Consider the following 20,278-nt stretch of genomic DNA (forward strand, 5'->3'; position numbering starts at 1 on the left):
TTTCTTTTCAGAAGGACAGGTGGCATAAGGAGCAGGTACGTTTTAGGTTAAAGCGGGCACACGACTCTCTTCGAACAGACTTTTTCACCGTTTTCCATTTAAAAAAATGTTTTGAATGTGTAAAAAGGGATGAGAAATAACTCATTTATTTCTCACAGCGAGAATCAGAATGTGTTCATAAAAAAAATTATTTGGCTCTGACGTGCGCTCGGAGGGTGGAACCTGTATCACGAGTCCTGTTGCGCAAGCTGGAAGACTGTTTTTTCTATAGCCAGAAGAAACTCTAGTTTTCATCACGCGCAGCAGAGGCCTGTGAGTATAAAGCGGTCTGCAGTGTTTTGTTTTGCAGACAGCAGCTCCGCGTGGATTCTTTGTTATTGGTTATTTATGTGCAACGTCATGAACTTTACTGCAGTAAAATGGCTGTTCTGAGTTTTGGTGCGAGTGCGTTTGCCGTTGTTTAACTTCCAGAGGGGTTGGCCTTCGTTGATTATCTGCTGTAATGATAAGTTTCGTTTGTGCCTCGTAGCTTCATTCGCATCAGTCCCATCATGGCCGAAGTGGACGAGTCTCAGTTTTCTATCATGAGTCTGGAGGATGAGCTGACCTGCAGCATCTGTCTGAGCACCTTTGACTGTCCGGTGACCATCCCCTGCGGACACAACTTCTGCCAGGACTGCCTGCTCGCCAGCTGGGAGGACTCGTACAGCTGCCCTCAGTGTCGAACGGTGTTCGACACCAAACCCGAGCTGAAGAAAAACACGGTCCTCATCGCCGTCGTGGAGACCTTTAAATTGAGATCGAGCAAGAGCGAAGACAACCTGAATGAAGAGGAGAGCGAAGAGGAGAGAGGCTATGAGAGCGAAGAGGAGAGAGGAGAGGAGAGCGAAGAAGCGAGCGAAGGGGAGAGCGAAGAAGCGAGCGAAGGGGAGAGCGAAGAAGTGAGCGAAGAGGAGAGAGAAGAAGAAAGCGAAGAGGAGAGAGAAGAAGAGAGCGAAGCGGAGAAAGACGATGTCATCCGCTGTGATACCTGCATGGAAGCAGAAGCATCGAAGACCTGCCTCACCTGCATGGCGTCTTACTGTGAGGAGCACCTGCGCCCTCACCGGGAAAACCCCGTCTTCCATCTCCACGAGCTGAGCGAGCCTGTCGGAGACCTGTCGGAGCGCATCTGCTCCGACCACCACAAGCTGATGGAGTTCTTCTGCAGCCAGCATGACCGTCTGATTTGCAGCTTCTGCCTCCAGCATATCCACAAAGGATGCTCCTTCTTAACTCCGGAGGAGCAGAGGAACCTGAAGGAGGTGTGTTTGCATTCACATTGACGATTATACTGTATTAAACACTGACTTATGTACAGAGTTAACTGTTTCTCCTTAATTCATACATGTTTTAACTTATTTAATTTGTAATATTATAAATCAATATGTTGGTGTGTATATCTTTAAACAAAGATGACAGTCAGCTGACTTCCTGGAGAGGAAACATTCCATCTGTATAAAAAAGATGGAAGTGGGTTCATACCTGAAAAGGGACCCTTGTGTACAACTGTTTGTAAATGACAGCCAAGTTCAAGTCTTCCTTGCTTTAACAAGTTTTTCTTAGTGTTGTATGCCAGGCATTGAGCTGTGTCTGCTTTGATCTCAGGCTGTATATTTAACACCACTGCTTTAGGCTGATGGATCAGGTTGTATTACACTTCTTTTTCCACAATATCTGATTCAATGACTTTGGCCCACACATCTCTAGTCAAGGCAACACTAGAAACAGATAAGAATGACCTCATTATAAATAAAGTTTAACAATTCAAAATATTTCCGCATGTAAGATGTAGTGGAAAAATGAAATAATGGAATAATGCAGATGGTGGACATGCAGTCAAAGCATTACTTGCAAAGTTCTCCAGGCCCTCTGAGCAGTGTCTGTATGGAATTTGTGCACTTAAGCTGTTCTGTGTCTGTTCTTATAGTCTGACCTCAGAGACAAGTTGGGTTTGCTGAATGAGAAAATGGAGAAGACTGAAAATGTTGTGTTTCAAATGAACAACATGCAGAGTATGCTGAAGGTAATTTCCACATGTCATACAGAGACAAAGTAAATGTGCTGGCAGTAACTATGAAAAACTCACTGTTGTCATATCTTATTGTCACTGTTCCAGGATGGAGCAAACAAAAGAAAGACGGCACTCGCAGCTGTCTATCAGCAGATGAGGGACATCTTGGCTCAAGATGAACGCGAGGCCCAAACTGAGGTGGACCGTGAGCTGGAGCTCGGTCAGATGAAACTTCGGGATCTCACAAAGAAGTTCGACGAAAACTATAATAGGATGGGAAAAGCCAGAGAAGATATCAACAGGCTGATGAGTCAATCCCAAACCTCTGCTTTTCTACAGGTGAGACGAACACCCGTGGAAAACTTAAACTAAAGAATAAGATAGAATGGGCGTGGTTAAGTTAAATAATTAGGAAGTTTAAATAAAAACCTTTCTTTTGCCCCCCACAGGCTTCAGTTGTGTTGCCCAAAGTTGTAAAGTTTGAGCCTCACGTGCCTCGAATCAGCCTGGACTCCAAGAAGGTGATAGCGACGCAGAGCTTTGCTGCAGCCCTGAGGGAGACTCTGATGGAGATGCTTAAACAGCCAGTTGAGGCCAGATTACCATTCTTTAAAGCAGGTCTGTGTGCAGGCACGCATTAGCAGAAAATGTAAATTTGGATTAATATTCTAAAAGATTAACGAAGCCAATCATTTTCACGTTCTGATGCAGATCTTAACACTGGTGCATTTGGGGATTCTGGTGAGTTTCTGTCTTGTGGAAAATACTGTTGAGGATTTTCTGTTAAATGCTCATGAATTTATTCTTCTTCAGTGGTGACTATTTCTTGGGAAGTATTTTGGGAAGCACTCTTTAAATGTAACCTTTGTTTTTAACAGGTGAAACAGCAGCTCCTGTCTCCAGGCCAGAAAGTGCTGGAGGTAGTGAATCCCAGCCAAATTCTGGTAAGTTTATATCAGCGAGGAGTTATTATAGGATGATATTTGAATACAGTAACATGTGAACTGAAAGAGTATCTGAAAACATCTGCCAATATGACTATCTCCTAGTGTGATACAGGTATTCACTGTAACTATAATTTTAAAGACGATCTCATGTTAATAATACACGTACGATAACGTGGTCTTGTTGTACAGCTATAATTACTGACTACACCTCCCTGCACTTGTTATTTGAGTGTATTTGCAAGAGAAGGCACACTGTGTAAAAAAACGTATATTACATTTTTATTTAAAATACTGCAAATCATATTGTAATATCGTTAATTTCCTTCCTCAAGCACATACGTGAAAACTATTTAAAACATTACAAGCACTTTGTGACACGTGATTCTTTACAGTGTGATAAAGATGTTCAGAGTGCGTTCTCATTTCACTGTTTCATTACTCAGCAGCGCCTCAGCAGAGAAGCAACCCCTCGTTCCAAAGTCCACTGAGCAGTCCACCCATCCAGCCGTACTACCAGCCGGTTCCCATCCCCGTTTTTATTAGACCACAGCAAAGATGGAATCCACCCCATTATCCACAGGCCCAACCTCGATTGCAACATTTTGGGCAACCTCGATTTTATGCCCAACAAAACACAAGTAAGATACAACCTAAAATCTCTCTCTTACACACACACGTCTGTAATGACAAAAATCATATATGTCTGTGTAAACAGCTTAGTCTCCAATCACCACAAACGGGACAATGTGTTAATTAATTGGTGCCCTAACAGCTAATTAAAAATTCAATGACACATAATACCTACCCTTTGCAAGCCAGCTTATAAATAATGAAAGACAGAAGCAAGATGAAGCCCCATTTTTTTTAATAAACAGTATAAGATTTATCCAGGATATGACTTGTTACACACATTGAAGGAACACCTTTGTTTTATTTCAGCTTGATATGAAATCACATCTACTAAAAGTCAGTGTGCTTAAGGCAAACTCGATCAATCTGATAGTGCATTTAGTGTTTTAACAACTTACCACTGGGCATGTCTCTGTTCTGAAAGACAACCATGATCGCGCAGTCAGTTAAACATGTGAAGAAGGTGTGTGAAGACCTAGACAGGGATTGGTTCTAAAATTACCTTACTTCATCGCCCATACTCACCCAGAAGCTTACGGACATTTGTAGATGTCCTTCATGGTTTGACAGTAATAGAATGCAGCTAGGCACTTTTACAAGCTATTAGGCACACTTTGAGGCCGAGTCCTCCCATAACCAGTAAACCCATCATAAATTATTTAAACTTTCAAAGTATAAAAGACACATGTCAAAACAAGCCTTGTGCCAAAGTGTTGTCTTCATTCCTGGCAGTCATTATTAAGATTGAGGTCATAAACTGATCGACCGTAACATTAAAGCCAGTATTGTGTAGATCCTCATTGTGGTGCAAAAGCAGCTCTGACACATTTGTGTTTGCTGTGGCGTCTGGAAAGATTCAGCTTGTTCATGCAGATGCTCAGCTGGATTTTGGTCTGTGGAGTTTGGAGTTTAAGTCGATGGGCTGAACTTTATTATGTTCTTCAATCTGCTCCTAAGCAGTTTTAAAGGTGTGGCAAATCTTCCTGGTGGGGGAGACCACTGCTGATGGGGAGTGCTGTTGCCATGATGAGGAGTGCTTACTCTGAAATGTTTAGGTTGGTTGGCGCACGTCAAAATAATATCCAAATGAATGTTTGGACCCAAAGTTTAAGAACACTCAATTGATTAACTGCAATAAAAAGCACACCATTGATAACAGTGATAAGTCCTCATAAAAAAAAGAGGAATTATGGATTTGATCAACTGGTCCCTGAATGAAATTGACACCCTCTTCTCAACGAGAAGCCTGAGCTCAGGTGAGTCTGAGTGTCCTGGAGGGACTTTCCCTGCTGGATACACGATGGACGGGTGGCATAACTGGAGGGTCGTGTGCCTGGCGGGACTGTCGATCGAGGACATTGAAGTTATCTACTTTTTCGGAACCATGATAACAGGGTTTTTGCTGATCGGAGCTGGCTTGGCCCTGGCTTATCGAAGATTAAAGAAAGCGGAATCGGCTGTTCAAACCCCCACAAGGCTGCCCGCTGTGATTGAAATGATGGGATGAGTCATGCGTTCTTAAAATGGGCTCATTGAGCGCAGCACGGATAAGATCTTGGAGAAGCTTGAGGCTGCCGTGAACGCTCAGAATAAGACCTCTGAGCGAAAATTGGATTACATCCTTGAGAAGCTCACAGCGGTTGTGAGTTCTCAGAATCTGCTCTTTGAGCGCAAGAATGACAACATCATGGAGAAGCTCACGGCTCTCCAACGGGAGATTGAGAGACCAGTGTCGGACTGTTAGAACAGCTTTGAAATTCCAATGAGTTGTTTGCACTAAAGTAAAAACCACCATTATTTCAAGGCTGGATCTGAACAAAAAACTCCCTGATAACAGACTGTTCTTCCTATCCTACGCAAGGCCACCGGGGTTGGCTGGAAGACTGTTTACTTAGTCTGGCAGGGCGAAGGACACTGTCTCAGCTAAACTCTGGACACACATACACACACATATACATACATATGCAGCTATCCTTCCCTGGATCCAACGCCTCCTGCCATGTTTACCTCCCTGTCGATGGAGACAGCGGCTCAGCTGGAGGCGCGAGGAATTGCAGCGTCTGCGACCACTGTGTACATTACAGTTCAGTGTGCCGTGCGTGTCTGCAGCAGTCCTCAACAGTGAAGTTAACAGCAGCAGTAACCAAAGTTCTGGAACCTTTCCAATAAAAACAGCTTCTCATTGAGCAGATGTTGTATGTTGGGTTTGTAAATGTGCCTTTAAAAGCAACTTCACAAATCAAACATTTATAGTAATTCTAGCATTCACACTGTTCATTTTAAACCTGACAAAATTTAATTCAGTATGCCTGTGTACAGTTCAGATTAGTGGACGCGTTGCACATCTCCTGTGTTAACGACAACCGACTAACTGTGGAAGACGTTTTGCATATTTTCCTTTAGATCAAGACAGAAAGCCGCACAGTGCTCCTGGAGGAGGTAAACCAGCCGGGAAAGGATCTGATTTCACCAAGAAAGATAAACCAAAAGGCCATCCTCCTTCTGAGAAATCAAGTATGAAGCACTCACATCCTCATGTGTTATAAAAAATGTCAGACTGCCAGTCAAATGATCAATAACAACACTATTCCACTGATTAAATAAACAGTACACATAACAAGAAGCCCTCTGAGTGCAAACCTCACTCTCTGGGCAGTGTTTACTTTTGAGGGATTATTCCATTTTGTACTTAAGAACTATATAGGAGCTAATGGCTAATATGTATTCATTTGTAAATAACTGGCCATGTAAAACGTGGGCTTATATAATTGTGTACCGCAGCATAAATCATCAGCTCATTCTGTTTCTCTTGACAGTATTTTTTTTTTCAGTATTTCTTTTTAAATTAAAGCACATTTTGCAGTCAACTTGAAAGGAAGGCAGATGTGAAATGTAGAAGTGAGGTGAGAGGTCAAATGTGACAAACTGTGTGCAAACTATATTGTGATATTTAAAACAAAAATGCTTCCAGAAAAGGTTCCAGCTTGTTGATCTGACCATGGGTTTCTCTACTTTTTGATATTTAATAAATTTAAATCAGATTAGTTTAGCAAGTGTCGCTCATCCTACATTAAAGACAAATTACTAACTACTGTGTTTTCCTTCAGATCCAGACAGGAGGCCGCACAGCGCTGCTGGAGGGCATAAGTCTTCAGGATCTGGGAAAGGATCTGATTTCACCAAGAAAGATAAACCCAAAGGCCATGCTTCTTCTGAGAAATCAAGTATGAATCAAATCCTCACGTGTTATAAAAAATGTCAGCCTGCCAATCAGATGATGAATAACAACACGATTCCACTGATTAAATAAACAGGACACATACAACAAGAAGCTCTCTGGGTACAAACCTCACTCTGTGCGCGGTGTATAGTTTTAAGGGATTATTGTATTTTGTACATAAAAACTGTGTAGGAGTGTTATTTGTTTGTTGATTTGTTTAGCAAGTGGTGCGCATCCTACATTAAAGACAACTGACTAACTACTATGTTTTACTTCAGATCCAGACAGGAGGCCGCACAGCGCTGCTGGAGGGCATAAGTCTTCAGGATCCGGGAAAGGATCTGATTTCACCAAGAAAGATAAACCCAAAGGCCATGCTTCTTCAGGAACACAACACTCACGTCCTCATAGAAATCAGAAGAAGTAGAACCAATATTTGATTTTAATCTGAAGCCTGAATGCATTATGAGATTTGTGTATATATCTTATCTGTAGCTTGCCATCACCAGTGTGTGAGTGGGTGGATGATTGTGTATAGTGTAAAGCGCTTTGGGGTGCTCAGGACCAAGTAAAGCACTATACAAATACAGACCATTTACCATCTATCGGATTCTAATTTAAAATTTATTAACAACATTTAAAGCTCTAGAAAGCCAGTCTCTTTCCTGTATTAGATAAGGTAGTTGGCACACAACTCCACTCATACTTAACTAACTTGATCTTTGAATTCACACATCAATAATGTCACGCAGTCTGCATATTTCCAACTGTGCAACTGTCTCACTCCACATGCCACCATGCCACTGCCATTCTTGTTCATAGCCTTGTTACTTCGCGGATTGACTACTGTAATTCACTTCTTTTTGGTCTTACTCCAACATGTCCAGAACTCTGCTGCCCGTATTATCACCAGGACCCCTTCTATTCACCACATCACCCCCGTCCTACAGCGGCTTCATTGGCTCCCGGTCAAATATCGCATCAGTTTTAAAATACTTTTGTATAAATGTGAGGCTGTTCATCATCTCTCCCCTCCATATCTCTCTGATTTGGTTCAGATCAACTTTCGATCTCGGTGTCTTAGATCCTCTTCTTCTCTTTCTCTCTCTGTCCCCTCCCCTCATCTTGCCACCATCAGGGCTTTCAGCTGCTCTACTCCTTGACTTTGGAATTCCCTTCCTCCTGACATAAGAAATGTCACTTCCTTTTCTCTTTTTAAGTCTAGACTCAAAACTCACCTGTTCAAAATAGCTTATCCCACGTAACCTTTTCCATTCTGCTATTTTAACCCTGTTTTATGATTTTGTAAATTGTCTGCTTTTATGCTTGCTTTCTAATTTTCTGCTGTGTACAGTGTCCTTGAGTCTTCTGAAAGGTACTTTCAAATAAAATGTATTAGTATTATTAGTAGTAGTAGTAGAATTACAGACCTGCTGAGACCTTATTGGAGCAGTTAGCCTCCGATTTCTGGTCAGGTTCTTTGAACTGTTCCACACCGCTCTTTTAACTCTGTCTTTAAAAGTGCTGTGCAATCATCATCATCATCATCATCATCATCATTATTATTATTTTTATTACAGCTTTGTTTAGTCTTGGATGATGTGTGATTAACACTTGCATTAATACTTGATTTTGGCCTTGGTGGAGACCATCAGTTTTGTTTTTCTTAAAGAGTTTGGGATCCTCTCCTTTTACATCAGAACCTTAAAAATGACACCCAATGTTTCCTTTTTAAATAATGATTTGATGATTAAAAGGATCCAAGATGAATATTACGTGAATAAAGGTCAGCACAAAACACAGTGTAAGTGTTGTAGCTGCTGTTTCAAACTGTCTCTTTATCAGTGTTTGCAAAACTGGTCAATGATTAACGAATTCAAACATCATGTGTCATGTTTGTTAGTGTGTATGTAGCTGCTGTTGTAATCTTTGACCAGAGATCATGGCTGCTGCTTTTCAGATGTCTATATAAAAGTGAATAAAGAGACAAACACGATTGGTTTATATATGAAAATATTTATGGGAATGTCATCAAATTCAAAAGATCGCTTCATTACATTCATTTCAATCAAAATGAGTTTCTCTCACCTGTAGTAGTAGTAGTAACCCATCAAACCCTCGCTACGATTCTTTTTGTAAACAGCTTTGTTTGACATGATTGTTTGATAAAAGCTTTCCCCCCCCTCAGATGGCGTTTCTGTGTTTAAAGTTTTTCTGTTGTTTTTCTAATGGAGTCATCTTGTAATAAAAATTTGTGATTTTTGTGTTTTCTGCAGATGTCTCTCACTCTTTATAATTATTATAATTTTACCCATGTCAAAAAGAAATAGCTATATTCAAATATGCAATAACTAAGTAATATCAACAGCAACAGTGAAATGTAACAATTGAATTTCAAATGCAAGAGCTGAGCTCTAGTAATCTAATCCCAGTGATGGACAGCTGCACAGCTTCACTCAATTTGCCTTAGACTCTAAATAAATACTGTTCTGTGTCTTCATAAATAATAAACTATAAGCTATGACTTGGCAGAATTCAAAACAACAATTAATGTCACAGTCATATCTCCCAAACAAGTTCATTAGCCGCGCTAGCATCACAGGGAGTGCAGTTCCTTGAATGACCACTTGAGGCTCTATTCAAACGAGAGTGCCGTGTTCGAGTGTCCAGCTTTGCCGCAGAAGAAAACACGTTCACAGCTTGATAGAAAAAATGTGGAGGGTTTCATAACAGCTGTGCAGCGGGTGAATTTTATTAAGGCTTATAGTTTGCTTTGTTAGCGCTGTAACAGGTGGATGTCAACACAGACGGCTGTAAACAATCGCTGTCTTCTAGACTTTACCTCAGATAATCGGATTAATGCGATGGAAAATGTAGTTACACTGAGCATGTAATCTTTTCACTGCAGTTATCTTACATATAACTTAGCTTGCTGCTACAGTCCATCCAAGAAGGTTGTGCTTCACTTTTTATAACTTAATTATATTTTTTTTAATTTGTAAATAAATAACAATGATAATAATTTTTAAAAAGCATGTCATAATAAGGGCTGTTTTTTGCATGTTGCACTCATATTTAATTAATAATTTAATTCAATTTTATTTATGTAGAACCAAATCTAGATAGCAGTCGCTTCAAAACAAAGCACTATAGATTCAACAGTAAAGATCCTAAAGTGTACAGAGAAAACTGAGTCGACCCCCTATGAGCAAGCACGACAACAGTGGGAAGGAAAAACTCCTTTTTAACAGGAAGAAACCTGCAGCGAGCAGCTAGGTGTATGGGGGGGAAGACAGGACAAAGAACTGCTGTGGAAGAGAGCAAGACAATGATAATAATAATACTAATAATAATTAATGATTAAATGTAACAGTATTTACACACAGAACTTGGTAATCAAGCTAAAAATGTGGCACTTCACCCTCTCATACAAATATGGCGACTTCTGGCTCAAAATAACCAAAAAGTCCAAATGCTAAAATTTAGGTGACATGACAGTACCAATGTCCATATTTTATATGTTTGGTAAGATTGAGCTAAAGTTACAGAAACGCTGGTGGAATCAGCAGTCTAATTCACGTTTATTAAATTTTAATTGAAAATATGTGTATCTGATGCAGCCATGACACTCACTGCAGCTGTATTCAGCTCCAAGCAAGGATGTTGGCATGTTGTTCCTGCTATGTTAATTATGCTAATTATCTATAAACAAAAGTATATATCGAATTAGCATCATGCTAACATTTCTCAGGTTGTGTTTAGAGTTTGAAAACTGTAGCTGAGCCTGAGACAGACACTTAGTTTTACTGTTTTGAGTATCACATCATGATCTGAAGTGCTCTAAATCAACCAAACATTAGGATTCATTGGAGATGACTTTCTCTACAAAACTGTAGTGACTCCTACAAAAAGCAGGGTGTTTTCTCTATAAATATACTAGAAGCATGATGCTAGCGTGGCTAAGGACCTAGTGGCTTTAAAACCCTGTCACATTTAAGCAGAATTCAGTGCAACACAGACAGCTCTGGTAAACATGGATGACAAGGTAAAAGTTCAAGCAGGTGTCCTTGAGCGACAACATTCGCCAAACAAATAGAGGGCGATGAAACCATGCAGTTTGGTTATGTGCCAGGGAGGTGCATATTTTGAAAGCAGTAGGCATCGCGCGGCAAAACTCGTATCCCTGTTCAGCCTTCGGAGCAGCTCCGGGTTCAAAACGAAGCACAAACTAACAGCTACAGACATTCCTGATATGACTCCGAGCAGCAGACCACCTCAAACAGCAAAACACAGAAACACAAAAGTCCTCCTGCAGAAATTCTGCTGAGTACAGAATAAACAGGAATTAGTATTTCACCTGAACATTACATGGATACGTACATGCGTGTAATGATCCTAATATATATGAAGACCACTCTATTATCCTGTCTACAGAAATACTGTCTTAAGTGGGCCACCTTGTGGTGACTTTTGGGTTAATGGGAGCATAATCTCAACAGCAGCTATTACGACGATTGGCAGTAACATCAAAGGTCAACATCCTGGGCAGTTTAAGGTACTTATCAGTGTAAATGCCAAAAAGTGCAACACAAAATATGTAAACAGGAGCAAAACAGAGGAAAAACAACGGTTCAAAATGAAGGCAAAATGGACCCACTAAACTACGTCTACTTGGCAGTACTTCCCAAACAGGCCTCAGCAACTCTGGCTATTTCCTGTAGCTCATACAGGAATGTCAACCATAGTTTATACACTTTAACGTATTATAATTTAACAGTTTGGCAAATGGCAGTGCACTTTAACGTAAACACTGATGTCTGCTGATTGATAACACACTGCGGTTTTATCAGAGTCCATGCCCCATCGAGTCCACACATTTCAAAGCCTGTGTGACTAAAAACCTGCCAGCAGTGTGATGATGAGGATCCTCAAAGATGATAACACATTTGACACATGAGCCACTGGGGCCTGCCAGCAAACGCAGGTCTTTCACTTTTTGTGCTTTTTGTGAAATACAAAATTTGTGGGAAATAAAGCATCAACCAGACAGCGCAACCTGCTGTTCTCTCAACAAACACAACGTCATCACCTGCTGTTGATTTAAACATGGCTTTTAGGGGTCGGTTAAACCTGGGCAACCTGTTAGAATGGCTCACCGATACCTGCAGGGCAGCACGGAGAATTCAATTGTAAATACAGAGTAATAAATACAGTATCGTCGTCTATAGATTATCTATGGCACGGAGGATCAGTGCAATTAAAGAGCAATCTGTCCAAGGAGAGACTGCCTGAGCTCTGAGTTAAAAGGGGAGTGTGTAGATAAAAGACCGAAGAAACAATTCACGCCAGCTCAGTAACAAACTAATCTTTCTCCGTCTGTGAGCTCTCTGAAAAGATTCTAAATTAAAACGTCTGTTCTAATCATCACGATGTGACTACAAAGACCTCGGAGGAGGAAGACTAATGCAAAGGAGGGAATAATGCAAACTAGGCAGAAATAAGTAACGAGGATAACAAGAGCTTTCACGTCACACGATGTTTGCGGCGGGTCACGCTTGAGCAGACGCCGGCCCCGCCGCCCTGGGTGAGTCGTGAGGAGTTGGGCTCTCCGTCTCAGAGGCGCTGGTTTCATCGTCATCATCGTCCGTCTGCTCTGCGCTGTGGTACAGCATAAAAGCCTGGGTCTTATGGGTGATGGTGATGGTGCAGGGACCCTGCGCCCACGGCTCTCCATCCACCTGCATGGGCATCGTGGAGCTCTTCAGAACCAGCTGGAGATGGAAGAGCAGCGCACAATGAAAAAATGTTAGCTAAATCATACATAGGCCTATAGGTTAGCTTAGGCCAATCATTCACAGTCTAAATAGCGATCAAGTATACAAACTGGTGCAACAGTGTGTGCTCATGCTAAACACGACCAAATTTTTAAATCTATGTATATAAAAGTGATCACTGTTTCAGGTTTTTTTTCTACTATTGGCTCTGTAGATGACCATATATAGCACACAGGCACACAGCTCCAGATGTGAACACAGATGTACAAACCTTCTGTTTAGGAGAGACAGCCAATCAGAAGAAAGTTGACTTATAGGGAGACATGTATAAGATAAATAAGACTTATTTTGAACTGTGATTAATGCAAAGCTACTCCAGTAGAATCCAATAATACAAATGTGTAGCTCAGAAAAGGTTTACTTTATTACCTTTAATAATAACAACTCAACGTGAGACTAAAATCAGTAACTTTCATCTTTGTTCTTTTTTATTTGTTGTGTTTTTTTTCCTTTAACAACTTTATTTCAGATCAGATTGGCAACAGTCCAGTTTAAAGCTTTCCTCGCCATTAACAGCCTGTTTTTTAAATCAGTATTTATTTTTTATATGAAAGATTTTATATGTATTCTCTTATTTTTATTTTTTTTTGGAAGGTATGTGTAAGTGCCACCCTAAAGTACCTTCAGAGTCCACCAGGGGGCTTCAGAGCAAGCTTAGGCAAACACAGGATTTGGCCATTAATAGCAGTATTTTAAGCTTTATTTCTAATTCTTCTGATTGAAGCCTGTGAGAGCAAACAAAACAAAAAATGTTACTGATATAGATTATTTTTCTTCTCATCTATAACTCTGTTCCTCCATTACCTACACCCTCAGTTAGCAGCGATGCTTTTAAAATGTATTTAGTTAAATATGTGAGATATTCAAATACCAGTAAAATGAGTTTGTTGTTGTGGGTGCACTCTGGAAGCAAAGTCAAATCCACACGCAGGTGCGCCTTTGCAGTTTTTACAAAATGATGTTTGAAAGTAGCTGCTGTAATCTTAAGGCTTTACACAGCAGGCGTGTAAAATCTGTGCAGTGCTGGAGCCATTTATTCTTTTTTTTCCTTTTTTTTTTGTTCTTGGTTTACTTTTTATCTTGGGTTATTTACAAGGTTTATTTTTAGGTTAATAATTGCTTAATTTTTTGTTTTGTATCTTTGTAAGTCAGACAGGAAGAACTGTAAGGACATTTTCTGTAAGTAAAAGGACTAGTATAGGACCAGCATGCACTGGGGTGGGCCTGTGGTTTTTTCCAGAGCTGGAGAAGCAGCAGGAAACAACATATAATGAATCTTTGTTTGTTGCTTGCCAAACTGGATAAATAAACCGTAAAAGTTTTGGACATTGGACTTTTTTTTGCCTGCGTACAAAATATCACCACAGTTACAATATTTATGTAGTTAAATATGTGAGGTATTCAAATACCAGTAAAATGAGTTTGTTGTTGTGGGTACGCTCTGGCAGCAAAGGCAAATCCACACGCAGGTGTGTGCATTTATAGTTTTTACAAAATGATGTTTGAAAGTAGCTGCTGTAATCTTAAGGCTTTACACACCAGGTGTGTAAAATCTGTGCGAATATTTCCTGTGTTACAAAAAATGCACAAGATTAATTATTCTCAACTCACTCCCTGATATCATGAAATATGTTCAAAAGCATGCATCAGGGTATCTATTCTGCAATAACGCATCGCTTTTCCACTACATGCTTGGTGTGTGAAGGCCTTAATTAACAGTGAATTTTTTAATGAACGCTCTTTATGTCACAATGTAAAAGGAGAATGAATGAAGGTGAAATCAATCGAGGGTAAATGGACACATGCAGGAGCTCAGTAACAAAAGCCTAATCAGATTAGTCACAATTAGATTGGATTGAGGCGAATGGCAGTGAAAAGTAATTACTGTCGTTCTGCGTGGCCAGTAAATGAGGTAAACAGGAAGCCTTACTCTGACAGTGTGAGCCTGTCCCAGCCGTACAGGGTTGGCCAGCTTGACCTGGATCTGCGCACAGTGGAAGGAGCCAAATACACCCACCACCTCCAACAGGCCATCATCCAGCCTGCAGAGACAGGAAATAGCATGTTTACTTTCCATAGTACCGGTAACCTGAAGCAGTCGGTGCCAGATGGACCGTTTATATTTTCCTGACCAATATGCTCTTAAATGACCTACCGGGTAGGGGGGCACGGTTCATCTCCCATACCCTCCCACAGCCTGCAGCCTCCGCCCCAGTAGCCGATGTTACAGACTATGATGCCCTCCAAACTGGGAAGCTTCACCCTTTCCCCATCCAGTTCCAGCTGTGGCAGGAACACATGCAAACACACATAAATGTTTCACAAATCTTTATGTGTTATAAAAACATTTTTTAATAAGGATCTCTCTTACAATGTCTTATATTAAACAGCTGTAGCTACGATACACACTGATCAAGACATTTGTCAGTAAAACCACCTCAAAATGGGCAAATATGTCTGAAAACGTTGATCAAAACATAGAAAACATCAACCAGGTAAGAAAAATGAGACAGTGCAGACTATAAAATGTCTAATTTGTTTTTACACATTAAATAAACAAATTAATTAGATTAGCATTATTACTGGCAGCACTGGAAACAAGGCTCTTACTAAAGTTAAAATAAACATCTTTACACCTGCAAAGCTGAGTAATTAACACTTCTTGATTCCGAAATGTTGAAACCTATAATTGAAAAGCTGTCAGGTTGTTTTTTTAACCTTTGCACTTTCATTAAAGTGTAATCAAGACAAGTGTGAATTTTTATTAAAGCTTGGCTACATAACAGCACCAAAAACATCTAAACACCCATTCAGCAAACTGATAAAGAACTGGATTACTGCACAGCGTCTTTGGGCTCTGTGACAGGAGACTCTGACTAATCGCAAGTGAGCAGAGGACTGAAGGATTCAAATCCTGTGTGAAGATAATTATTTCTAAAGTAAATTCACATGTTTGTATTTTGGAACTTTCTTTTCATGTCTCATCAGAAGCTTTTGGACCGACTTGGCAACACTGGGACCAGTCGGCTTATATACAGACGCTGTTTTAATTTTAATTTGGATATCTGCCGATACCGATATGAATCCGATATCGTGTTTTTTAATCAATAAAACAGTTTTTTTTATATATATTGCTGCATTTTGTATAAGATCATACTCAAGTTTAAATAAACAACAACACTAAAACTATTCTGTTATACCTGTATGTAAAAAAAACACAACTGCACCCAAAATATTTCATAGTTCAGCAAAACTGATCAATCTAATAAATTTAAACCTGCTCTATCCTCCCTATTCTGGTATTTTAAAGAGTCCTTAGCAGAAATATTAAGCAACCTAACTAACAGGGTTGCAAACTCCCAGCAAAAAAACAAAAAAAACAAATACACACAGCCGCTCTATCACGTGAGCACACTGCTCCGACATGCTACGGTTATGAGCCGAGTTACACCATGTCGCAAGTTTTGTGAGGTGCTTTTTTGATATTTAATGGATCGGATTACATTTTTTTTATTTCTCTCCGATATCCGATCCAGTAATTTACGTCAGTATCGGACCGATACGTAATATCGGATCGGTCCATCTCTAGATGAGACACTGGTTTCTCTGCCCCCTGCTGAAGTCACAGGACAACCAATTCACATTTATAGAGAAAGCTTGATATGGCAGTGACTTACAGTGACTCGGATTCTCTTTATGAGCTTAAAACAAAATTTGCATAATGCTTCATCACGTGCACAAGTCCACCGTACCTCGATCCTCTTATCCAGATCTTTACATTCCTGCACTAAACAATCTCTGGTGCCATACAGGAAGTACACAGCCTGTGGGAAGAGGAAAGTACTCATTACTACAAAATGAAGCTGCATCTTTATGTCTCTACAAAAAAACAACAAAAATAACAAAAACAGTTACAGGATTAAGAGGTTTTTGCATTCATATTTAAACCCTGAGCCTGCTTTGTTTATTCAAATTACGGACCTTATTGATGATGCGGCTGGAGAAGAAGGAGGGCGTTTTCTCACGGTGTGCATGGAAACTGAGCGCCATCAGAGCGTCGGGCCCCACAGAGAAGTAGTTGTTCATGGACAGAACCTGAGGAGGAAATCCAGCGTCTGCTTTATAGTACAGCTGAGTGCTTCCGCGGGTCAGGCATTGACATGTCACGAAAGACATTGGTGTTCATCAATCAGCACAGAGAGAAAAAACTCACCTTTGGTTTACGAAAGTAGACGCCTTTTGATGCTACCTGAACTTTCCATCTGAAAATAATCATGAAGGTGTTTAGCGGAATGAAAACAAACACAAACGGGTCAAAACGTTGGATTTCAGGAATCAAAGTTTTATTTCTATTTGGACTATTTACATTTCCTCACGTCTCAGTACTCATGCTGACTGTAATAACATTACACAGCTCTAAATTTTTAAGCGTAAATGATAAAACATAAATATCCTTTTCATTTGTAATTCACATGCTTTTGAAAGTGCAGCTTGTGACATCAGATCACAAGTGGAAAACATTAAATCCAATGTAAACAACCATGAGGAGACAATGTGACCCAGCCACTCAAACCACTTCTCGAGGTCAAGTGAGACGCATTTGACCACATCTGATTTGCAGTGTAAATGACTACAAGCCCACACCACTGACTGAACATGAGCTACAGCCACCTGATGACGACCCTACAGAAGGCCCCAAGCTGAAACATGTTACCCAGTAAAGTTTTTTCATATTCAGCAACGGTTGCTGGAGTTCTGACCTTTTCGTGCTTTACCCTCTCACCCAAGTACCTCTGGAAGGAGGCTAAATTGTGCCAGAAACCGAGGTTTAAGTTTTCTACGAGAATAACAAACGCTGTACCCCTTGATTTATGACCTTAGTAAATACTTTCCTGATGAGTTCATGGTTATGGTTAAAGGTATGGATCCTATTCAACTCAAAAAGGACAATAAAGTAGGGTACATCTTAGGGGTTAGCTAGTGGATGATCATGATGTTGATGATCGACAATGGTCAAAGTGACTCACCAATTAATTTCCTAATATAGAAAGAAAATGTAAACACTAGCCGTCAACTAGAAGACACATCTGACCGCTTTTGTATAGATATAGTCGCCAAAGACACAGGACACAGGGTGTTTTAATTCCCCAAATACCTAAGAGACTACAGTTTTAAAAAGACTGGTGAACCTGATCAGTCTGTTCAGGCATTTCTGACTGATCCTGAGGAGTACCTGTCATCAGTATCAACACCGCTCACCTGTCCATTTTCACCACTTCAGCATCGAGGATGTTACGGAGAACCTGCTCCACGGGGATCTCTCCAGCATAGCCAGCTCCCCAGCCTAAAGTGTTAGAGAGGTCATTTCCTGTCCCCAGAGGCAGGATGGTCACCCTGGGGATGAACTGGTCCTGGCCCTGACAAAAGAAAGTAGAAAAGTGTCAAAGCGAAGAAGTAATGTGTAAAAGAAAGATCGCTCTTTTTTCTTGAGCGCAGAGACGTCTCACCTTTAGCTTCATAGCATCGATGGCATCGAGCACCCATCCCACTGTGCCATCACCTCCACACACCAGCACCTGGACACTGCCGGGGGGGAGGAGGGTGCACAGCTGGAGGGCTTTGGAAGGAGTCAGCTGAGATAAGTCAAACACCTGGAGGTGAAGCAGAAAACAAGATTAGTTCCAGGATCTGAAAAAGAGCAATGACAAAGTTTGCTCTCACTGAGACAAAAGATGCAGGCGAGCTGCAAGCTGACCTGCACCGGGTTGAGGAGGGTGCGAAACTCCCCCAGCAGCACCTCCCCCATGTTGTTCCCACTACGCGTGTTAGCCAAGACCAACACTGGAGTCCAGCCGCTGCCACAGGAAGAGCCGAGCTACAAGATACAAGCAGAAAACGCATTTTTAAAACATCTCCGGAGCACCCGACGTAGGAGCACTATGACGAGGCCAGTCGTGACTTCAACACCTTGCTGTACTCGTCGGGGTGCCTGCGGCGCAGCTTGTTGACACGGTAGAGGTAGTGAGGGGGGATGATGAGGTTGTGGAACTCGCCCAAGTCGCACACGTCTCCATCCGTCAAGCTCTCCATGCAGTCATCGTGCACTGTGGTCTGGCACCACACACACCTGAAGGAGGAGCAGGGGGAGCGAAACTATAAGAAAGGTGATGAAGCACATAAAAAGAAATACTGCCAATGAAAAGAAGACCCTGAACTGCTCACAAAGCGGGGGATGAGTGTCATGCTGAGGTGGGGTCTTTTAAGATTGAAATTTGCTATGTTGAACAGCAGCAGGAGCCCATTAGAGGTGGTTCCGTTATTACATGTAAACCCTAAAGTCATGTTGAGTCGTGAGAAAACCCAGATTTAAAATTCTAAAGAAGAATATATCGATGTGATTAAAAACCAATCTACAAATATAAAAAAGACTAAATAACCACAGTAAAGAGTGAGGTCTTTTATCATCCAGCTCTAACTCAGGAAACTTGATCATTTTTCTTTTAACTCGTGGGTGTAAAAAGAGGCTTTTGGTTGCAGAAACACGGCTGCACATCTGTTGCATCCCTTCAGCGGTTCTCGTCCAGCCACGCTACCTGATGTCGCAGAGCTTCGGCTGGGTCCCACACTGCTGCTTGCATACAGCACAGTAACTGGCCAGAGGCACATTTCCGCGGACCCAGCGATGCTCCATGGCTCCTTCGGGGCTGGAGGGGGCCATGATCTCCTTGCAGGACAGGCTGCGGTCGGCCCGGCGCAGGCACTGCTCGTCGGCGCACACGCCGCAGCAGTCGCAGAAAGCGCCTTGCAGGATGTGCTGGGAGCACACGCAGCAGTAGGTGGGCTTGTTGAACAGGTCGGTGTAGTGCCAGCCGTGCTTGCTCTTGCGAAAGAAATCCTTCATGTGCGATTTCCTCTTGGAGCGTTGTGCGCTGCACCACAGCGTGATGATGACCGGAACCACGACGGCCACGGAGGTCCAGAACAGTAGAGTCCACTCCTCCCGGGAGCCGCAGTCGTCCTGCGCCTCGTCCCCTTTTCCGCACATCGCTGCGGGACCGTGGCGAGACGCTAACGAGCGGAAATCAGTAGAAGGCAGATAAACGGCACCTAAAGGAGACCGGACACGCTCCACAGCTCCACGCGACGCTCATGATCACAAACACTAGCCGGAAGCTGGTTCTGAATCCAGCTAAAATATATTTTCACGTATAGGAAGGTGTAAACAAGAGGACAGAGATATGACGTTAAAACCACGAGCCACCTCCTGATAGAGCATCAGCAGAGAGTTTTCACATGACAAGATGATCAACCCACGGAGGAAAAAACGTCATGACTTACATACTGCTGGGTAATTTCAGTAATAATGATTCAGCAAACTAAACGCTTATAATAGATGACACGAAGCACAATGTAGGCCTACAATATTTGTAAAATGTTTAAAGTTTTATATTATAGAAGTATTTATCATATTTAAGGAAGCAGGGTGGTTTTCGTGGTTAGCACTGTTGCAAGAAGGTCCTGGGTTTGAATCCAGCATCTCTGTGTGGAGTTCTCCCCGTGTCTGTGTGGGTTCTCTCCGGCTTCCTTCCACAGT

At 41.5% G+C, this 20,278-nt stretch overlaps 2 protein-coding genes across 2 annotated transcripts; one reads left to right on the forward strand and one right to left on the reverse strand.

The window, feature by feature from the left end:
* Window positions 1-236: 236 nt before the first annotated feature.
* LOC113023620 (E3 ubiquitin/ISG15 ligase TRIM25-like) lies at window positions 237-7,389 on the forward strand. Its single transcript, XM_026169817.1, has 11 exons — window positions 237-837; window positions 940-1,304; window positions 1,970-2,065; window positions 2,159-2,392; window positions 2,503-2,671; window positions 2,765-2,794; window positions 2,932-2,997; window positions 3,447-3,638; window positions 6,034-6,144; window positions 6,738-6,854; window positions 7,129-7,389. The coding sequence occupies exons 1-11, from the start codon at window positions 552-554 to the stop codon at window positions 7,275-7,277; spliced, it is 1,815 nt and encodes a 604-aa protein (XP_026025602.1). The 5' UTR covers window positions 237-551; the 3' UTR covers window positions 7,278-7,389.
* A 1,461-nt stretch (window positions 7,390-8,850) lies between these two features.
* Window positions 8,851-19,964, reverse strand: dgke (diacylglycerol kinase, epsilon). The gene is made up of 11 exons (XM_026169818.1): window positions 19,278-19,964; window positions 18,652-18,811; window positions 18,440-18,559; window positions 18,192-18,335; window positions 17,944-18,101; window positions 16,898-16,946; window positions 16,666-16,779; window positions 16,437-16,508; window positions 14,840-14,967; window positions 14,615-14,726; window positions 8,851-12,621 (listed from the first exon to the last, which is right to left on the reverse strand). The coding sequence occupies exons 1-11, from the start codon at window positions 19,727-19,729 to the stop codon at window positions 12,400-12,402; spliced, it is 1,731 nt and encodes a 576-aa protein (XP_026025603.1). The 5' UTR covers window positions 19,730-19,964; the 3' UTR covers window positions 8,851-12,399.
* Between the last annotated feature and the right edge of the window lie 314 nt (window positions 19,965-20,278).

Source organism: Astatotilapia calliptera, chromosome 6 (assembly GCF_900246225.1).
Source record: "Astatotilapia calliptera chromosome 6, fAstCal1.2, whole genome shotgun sequence".
NCBI classification, from domain to species: Eukaryota; Metazoa; Chordata; class Actinopteri; order Cichliformes; family Cichlidae; genus Astatotilapia; species Astatotilapia calliptera.